Source organism: Cariama cristata, unplaced genomic scaffold (assembly GCF_000690535.1).
Source record: "Cariama cristata isolate BGI_N322 unplaced genomic scaffold, ASM69053v1 scaffold7489, whole genome shotgun sequence".
Taxonomy (NCBI): Eukaryota; Metazoa; Chordata; class Aves; order Cariamiformes; family Cariamidae; genus Cariama; species Cariama cristata.
The window spans coordinates 1,981-9,165 of NW_009633959.1; the positions used below are offsets into that span (position 1 = coordinate 1,981).

The 7,185-nt window shown below is 59.4% G+C and overlaps 1 protein-coding gene across 1 annotated transcript in view; it reads left to right on the forward strand.

The window, feature by feature from the left end:
• Positions 1-2,275: 2,275 nt before the first annotated feature.
• Positions 2,276-7,185, forward strand: part of SLC9A5 (solute carrier family 9, subfamily A (NHE5, cation proton antiporter 5), member 5) — a gene marked incomplete at its 5' end in the record, with an annotated part of 7,112 nt that continues 2,202 nt past the window's right edge. The window contains 11 exons of the mRNA XM_009706972.1: positions 2,276-2,578; positions 3,242-3,405; positions 3,707-3,785; positions 4,060-4,237; positions 4,370-4,590; positions 4,775-4,977; positions 5,567-5,656; positions 5,787-5,857; positions 6,581-6,710; positions 6,890-6,978; positions 7,148-7,180. Of these exons, the coding sequence (XP_009705274.1) occupies positions 2,276-2,578; positions 3,242-3,405; positions 3,707-3,785; positions 4,060-4,237; positions 4,370-4,590; positions 4,775-4,977; positions 5,567-5,656; positions 5,787-5,857; positions 6,581-6,710; positions 6,890-6,978; positions 7,148-7,180 (1,561 nt within the window). The remainder of the gene's footprint in view (positions 2,579-3,241; positions 3,406-3,706; positions 3,786-4,059; positions 4,238-4,369; positions 4,591-4,774; positions 4,978-5,566; positions 5,657-5,786; positions 5,858-6,580; positions 6,711-6,889; positions 6,979-7,147; positions 7,181-7,185) is intronic.

Consider the following 7,185-nt stretch of genomic DNA (forward strand, 5'->3'; position numbering starts at 1 on the left):
CTCCCGAGTGTGCAGAAAGGTGCTGGACGCCTCGTTCCCTTCTTGAAAACTTCAGAGCTTTGTTCCTGTGGGTGGGAAGTGGTTTCGCAGCCTGCCGCAGGCGCTGAGCGAGCGACGTTCACCCACCGGCGCTGCTTTCTCTGGGCTCGTGTGGGGTGAACAGAGCTGTGCCATGGCTTGTGTGGTCATTTAGCAGGAATTTGGCTGGGCTGGAGCTCAGCCAGCCCTTGTCTGGGCTGTGTGTTTGCTTGGAGTGTCCGTATCGCCACTGTCTCCGTGGCTGAATCGCCCCTGGCAGCAAGCGGAGGCAGCCGGAGGCGAGGGTGGATGCCCGGGGTTCTGCGGCCGGGGTGCTTGGCTGCAGAGCTATGGCAGAGGCTTGGCCCTGGGTGCTCTGCAGCTCTTTCCTCTTGAGGTGGTTGGGGATGGAGCTGCAGATGATGCCACCCCCGTGCTTGCCGCTCTGCCCTTGCCGGCTGCGGCAGTGTTCCCAGCATGTTACGGCAGGGGAGCAGTACCGGGGCTCACCAGGATGGCAGGGACGGGGCTTACCATGCCAAGGAGCAGCACAGGTTGCTGTGAAGGTCTCAACGAGAGGAAAAGCGGCCTTTAGCCTGCACGTTCGGTGACGGCCTCAAAGCTGTTGTCTCTAGTTGGGAACCAGATCTTTGACATTGAATTATCTCCTCTAATTCAGTGCTCAGCTGCAGTAAAGGAAAGCAAATCAACTAAGAGGTGTTAGGAAAGGAGAAAGGAAGAGCATCAGGAGGCCACGACCCCAGTTCCCAGCATGGCCACATCTCAGGGACATTGGGACCTGTCCCAGAAAGGACAGAGCTAGACTGTGACAGGTTCAGAGGAGAATGACATGGGCATAGAGACATGGAAACCTGCTGATGAAGCGCTGCCTGTTCCTGGGTTTCTCTCCAGGTCTACGCCACTGGAGACAGGACCTTGGGCTAGGCAGACCTTATGGTCCGTCCATGGGGGTTCCTAAGGAGGGAAGAAGCCAAGTGACCTAGGGTTGATGTGTGACCACAGCACAGCTTCCCTTCTGGTGGGAGGACTTGGCACAAGGAATGGGCACCTTTAATCCAGCTAAAGGGCTTTAGGGACTGGGTTTTGGGTTGGCAGCAGGGCTGGGCTTGCAGCCAAGTGATGACTCAGAGCCTGCCCTGATCCCCCTTGTACCTGCTGGGTCCCGGAGGACAGAGGTGGCTCTGGAAGTGCCTGGAGGAGCCCACTCCCCAGGTGAAGGTTTCTTCATCTGATGGCCAAGTCATGCTACAGAGCTGGGCTGGATGTCACAGGCGATGGCACAACTCAGCGATGGGGGGAGCAAAACGGCTGTGACCCTCGACAAGCCCTTCCCCAAGCACTGCCCTTTGGGGGTTAGCAAAAATACAGCACCCTGCGCTAGGGAGGAGAAATCTGCAGGGATGGAGGGTTGCCCACCTGGAAGCGGGAATGATTTGGAATTATGCAGGATGCCCGGGCCTTGGGGACAAGGCTGCCTGGAGGAATGAGTTCCCTGTGCCGGCTGGCGTGATGTCCCACTGGCTTGTGCCTGAGCTGCAGGCTCACTGCCACATTGCTGATGGATGAATACCAGGGCATACTCTGCTTTAAAAATATATCCCGTTCCATGGCAGTTTCAGATTTGGTCCAAACCTCGCATGGAATAAACTGATTATTCAAAGCATCTCTAAATCTGCAGCTCCCGTGTTCGGGTTTTTTTGCATGCAGGTAGGCTAGCTGCTGCTGAGAACGGTTGTGCTCTGACATGGAGACCGGCTGACTGGCTTGTGCTGCAGTGGTTTGCATGCTGCTCCGTCTGCTTGCTCAGACGGCTGCAAACAAGGTCACCCCGTCACCAGGGCTGAGCATCCTCGTCTCCGAGTGGGGTAATGTGTCCCGGTGAACCAGGATGCAGCAGCCAGCACTGCCTGTGACTGTGAACGTTCTCACTAGCTGCTTTTATCCTTCAAGTGCAGATACCAGAGGCCAAGAAAAGCAAAAATTCTGGCTTCTTGGCTTATTAGAGAGTGGCTAAGGAGGAGAGGGAGATCTCAAAGAGTTAGAGACCTGAAATCCTGACCCAGGAGCTAGCTGGAAGGTCTTCTGTGCACACATGGCCATGAAGCAGCCTTAGGTACTCCCTTGTCCTCCCCAGGGTCCATCATGCATCAGCCAACTCTTTGTGAAGCTCGTGGATCTGGGATGCTCTCTCCATGTGCCTGTTTGACTGATGCTCTCATTCTTCCTTTCCTTCTAGTTTTCCACCTGTCAAGGAAGGTGACATCCATTGTCCCGGAGAGCTGCCTCCTCATCCTGCTGGGGCTGGGCCTGGGGGGCATTGTATTGGCCGTGGCAAAGAAAGCTGAGTACCAGCTGGAGCCCAACATGTTCTTCCTCTTCCTTCTACCCCCCATCGTCCTAGACTCAGGCTATTTCATGCCCAGCCGGCTCTTCTTCGACAACATTGGTGCCATCCTCACCTATGCAGTGGTGGGCACACTCTGGAACTCCTTCACCACCGGCACTGCACTCTGGGGGCTGCACCGGGCCGGGCTCATGGGTGGGTGCACAGGGCTGCTCAGCTTGTACCACATCCCCCAAAGATGGGTTGGAGGTGCAAATCACCCCCAAGTTCAGAGCCCACTGCCTGGCCCTGCCGTGGATTCCCAGGAATTACAGCAGGAGCGGGATCCTGGTATCCTGGGAACGGTGCTCTGGCAGGACCGTCAAGCGTGCAGGACAAACGGGCTGTGCTTGGCACTTGGCTGACTCATGTCTTTGCTATTTTTGTCACCAACCTTGGCTAGCTTTGCTGGCTCACTGTCATGTTCCCTGTCCTTGGCTGGAGCCGCTGGCCCTGGCTGGGCTGGGCTGTGTTTTGAGCTCTGCTGAGCCTGGAGGAACTGCTTGATGCCTGGACCTCAGGTGGGGCTGCTGAGCCTCCTTTGGTCCATACATGCTGGAGGGGCACTGATGCACCTGGGTGCCAAGGGAGACAACTGAGCCCGGCTCCCCTCGTGTTGCAGCAAGGGTGTGCTGAGCCCCGCTTTGCCTGGGGGACCCCGGAGATCTGGGAGCACTCCCAGGCTCAGCCCACGGCATTCCAGGTTGCGATGCTGCAGCCAAGTCACTGGGAGCAGATGGGGGACAGGCTTGTTTCAGCCTGGTGAGAGGGGCTCTGGGGCAGATGGTCTCCCTGAGCTTGGTCCTTCTGTCCTAGCAGATCCAGGTGTTGAAGCTGGGCTGATGGATTTCCTGCTCTTCGGCAGCCTCATCTCAGCTGTGGACCCCGTGGCAGTGCTAGCTGTGTTCGAAGAGGTCCATGTAAATGAGACCCTCTTCATCATCGTGTTTGGAGAGTCTCTCCTGAATGATGCTGTCACTGTGGTGAGTTGGAGCTCGGGGCACCCTAATGTGGAGCCCAACATGGGCCAGGGCACTGGAGTCCACCGGGATGGGCAGAGGATGCAGGGGACATCCCCAAGCTGGGGGCAGACCCATGCCATGCTCTCTTGGTCTTTCCTCTCTCCCGGCCCTGGAGGACTTTGCCTGCCGAGATGAGCTGTGTGGCCTGGCAGATTAGGGGCAGGCGATGCCTCTTCTGCAGGATCCATCCCGCCCGCAGGTGCTGCCCCTCTCTAGGCAGGGCAATACCCTGCCTTCCCCAAGGGATTTGCCTTGCCTGCAGGTGCTGTACAAGGTCTTCAACTCTTTTGTGGAGCTGGGCCCAGCGCACATCCATGCCACGGACTACGTGAAGGGGGTAGGTGAGTATGTGCCCCACCAGCCCCTCTGCCTCTTCCTCTGGCCTGGAGGTGTGGGAGGCAAGCACGGGTGCTGTCATACTGTGGGGTGAGCACTGAGCACCACAGCTCTGTCATCTCCATCCCAGTGGTCACATGCTGACCGTCATTATGGGATGCTTTGGTGGGGACCTGGGTGGGAGCACGGGGCTTGGCCAGTCCAGCGTGGTATGGCCATGGGGCACAGAAGCTGGGCTCGGTTGCTTATGGTGCGAACGAGTCTTCTCCCCCGAACCAGCCTCCTTCTTCCTGGTGAGCCTGGGGGGCACGGCCGTGGGGCTGCTCTTTGCCTTCCTCCTGGCCCTGATCACGCGGTTCACCAAGCGTGTGCGCATCATCGAGCCGCTCTTCGTCTTCCTCCTGGCCTACGTCGCGTACCTTGCTGCTGAGATGGTCTCACTCTCCTCCATCTTGGCGTGAGTACCGGGGTGTCCCCCGGGGGGGTCTCAGAAATCGGGGGCAACTGAACAGCAGCAGCAAGAGGTGGTGAGCAGACCCGCTCCTCATGCCGCTGTAGGTTCATGCCAGCTCCTTCTGCCCCCCTGTAGAGTCACCTTCTGTGGGATCTGCTGCAAGAAGTATGTGGAAGCCAACATCTCTCAGAAATCCCGCACCACGGTCAAATACACCATGAAGACACTGGCCAGCAGCTCAGAGACCATCATCTTCATGTTTCTGGGCATCTCAGCTGTGGACACCTCCAAGTGGGCATGGGACACAGCACTGGTGCTGGGCACCCTGTTCTTTATCCTGCTCTTCAGAGCTGTGGGTCAGTCTGCCCTGTTGTTCTTCTGGCTGGTAGCACCCAGCCCTTCTCATGCCAAAAAGTGGCATCCCCCAAAAAAGGCTAGGGCATGAGGCCAGCCACGGCTCCTGGCTGGGGGTTTGCCCCATCTCCAGGAGCAGGAAGGGCTCTGCCAGCATCCCAGACTCTCCTTCTCCTTCTTCCCTAGGTGTTGTTCTCCAGACCTGCGTGCTCAACCGCTTTCGCCTCATCCCCCTGGACAGGATTGACCAGGTGGTCATGTCATACGGTGGCCTCCGTGGGGCCGTGGCCTTTGCCCTGGTCATCCTGCTGGACAGGGCAAAAGTGAAAGCCAAGGACTACTTTGTGGCAACGACCATCGTGGTGGTGTTCTTCACTGTCATTGTGCAGGTGAGGACAGGCACTGTGCCCTCCTCCAGTGCTTCCTTCTTGCTCCAGAGCTGGCCTGGGGTGCCAGGCAGGCGCTTGGGGATGTATGCTTGGGGCAAGTTCCTCTTTTCAAGTGATCTTTGGTCCTCGGTGCCTCCTGGGACCCCATCCATCACCAGGCTGGCATGCAGGACCGCCGCAGCAATTGTTGTGATGGTGGGGCCATGGCCCACACCATTTACCTGTTGGCTTCTTGTTCTGGGTCTGGCTCCAAGAGCAGGAACGATGTGTGCCTGGGCAGGCTCTTCTCTTTACAAAGCTGCTGATGGCCCTGGCTCTGGGGTTCCTGCACTTGGAGAAGGGTAGCTGCAGGGCGGATGGATGCAAGCCTAGGGGAAGGGGGATTGGGGAGGGTATGATATGCTTGCTGCCTGCCGGGACACAGGACCATTGCCGAGGTCCCAGGCATAGGAAGTCAGGTTGGTAGGGGCACATGTGGCTAGCACAGCTGCTGTCCCTGGTCACTTCGTGCTGCTTCTGCTCCCCTGTGCCCCAGCCATGCACCCTCTCGCCCTCCCAGTCTTTCCCTTGCCTTCTCCTGCCGTTCCAGGGCCTCACCATCAAACCCCTGGTGACGTGGCTGAAGGTGAAGCGCAGCGACCACCACAAGCCCACGCTGAACGAAGAGCTGCATGAGCACGTAGGTGCTGGCTCCGAAGGCTGCCTGGCTCCCTGCACCACTGGAGCTGGGCAAGGGCAATGCACGGCCTCGGCACCCCCGGGGCACCCGCAGCCTTGCCACCGCTCTCACCCTCTTCTCCTCGCTCAAGGCCTTTGACCACATCCTGGCAGCGGTGGAGGACATTGTGGGGCCCCACGGCTACCATTACTGGAGGGACAAGTGAGTGTCTTAGCCAGTAGCCTTTGCTTGGCCATCAGGTGGATGGGGGACGCGTGCCAGCCATGGGGACATCACAGGGTCCCCGCTGGAGGACACCTCTGCTGTAGGCAGGGCAGGAGGACCAGGAAGGCCGTAGGTCTGTCCATCAGTCCATCTGGAAGGGGACCATCTGGCTGCTTTTGTGGAGCAAACTGAGGTCCCAAGAGCATCCCAGAGAGAGGTCGGGCAGGTGTGGTTGGCGATGCTGCGACAGCTGGCATTGCTTGCCCCTGCCAGAGCTGCTGGGGTCCGTGGGGTGTCCGTGGTGGCGGTGGTGGCCTTGTGCCTCCCCATGGATGGAGCTGCGCTGGGCACTGAGGAGGGAACAGCGCTGTTAAAGCCTGGGCAGTGTTTATCTGCGGCACAGTGACAGGAAAAGGATGAAAAAAGCCTGTTTCCTGGAGGGGAAGCGCTCCAGCGGGGCAGCTGCGCCGGCCCCAGTCCCACTCCCATCGCCTCCTGCAGACCCATCAGTCTCTGGCTTCCCCTTGGGCAGGGACGAAGGGTCAGCGTGTCCCCTCCCCTCCTGCTCTCCCTGGCAGCGTGTCCCTGGGCACAGCCATGTCCTGCGTGCCCAGCCTGCTTTCACCATGCTTTGGACACTTTCAGCCTTGCGTGGGCAGGTGGTCCCTGGCCGTGGTACTCCATGGGAGCTAAACCGCCCGTGTCTTCATCTTGTGGCAGGTGGGAACAGTTCGACAAGAAGTACCTGAGCCAACTCCTGATGCGGAAATCTGCCTACAGGCTGCGGGACGAGATCTGGGACGTTTACTACAAGCTCAACATCCGTGATGCTATCAGCTTTGTCGACCAGGTAGGGACATGTATTGGGGGCCGGGTGGCAGGATGGCCCCAACAGGAGGTGGCTGGCCTGGGGTGGCAGTCCCCCTCATGTATGGCCACACGTGTCCCCTCTGGTCAGGCAGTGGGGACCTCCCCAGCCCAGCTGGGTCCTTGCTGCCCTGATGCCAGCCTTGCCCTCCCACTTCCCAGGGTGGCCACGTGCTCTCGGCTGCCAAGCTGGCACTGCCCTCCATGCCCAGTCGCACATCCATGTCGGAGTCGTCGGTCACAAACCTCCTGTGAGTACGAGCGTCCCTCCGAGCCCCTGGGCAGACCTCGCTGGAACCCTGCAGCTGCCCTCTTCCCTGGGGGTGGGTTGTGCCAGGGCTGGCAGGGGGCTGGCAGGATGTGGGCATGGAGCCCAGCCCCGCCATCTCCATCTCCCTCCTTCTCCATCTGCCTCTCCAGGAGGGAGAGCGGCAGCGGTGCGTGCCTGGATCTGCAGG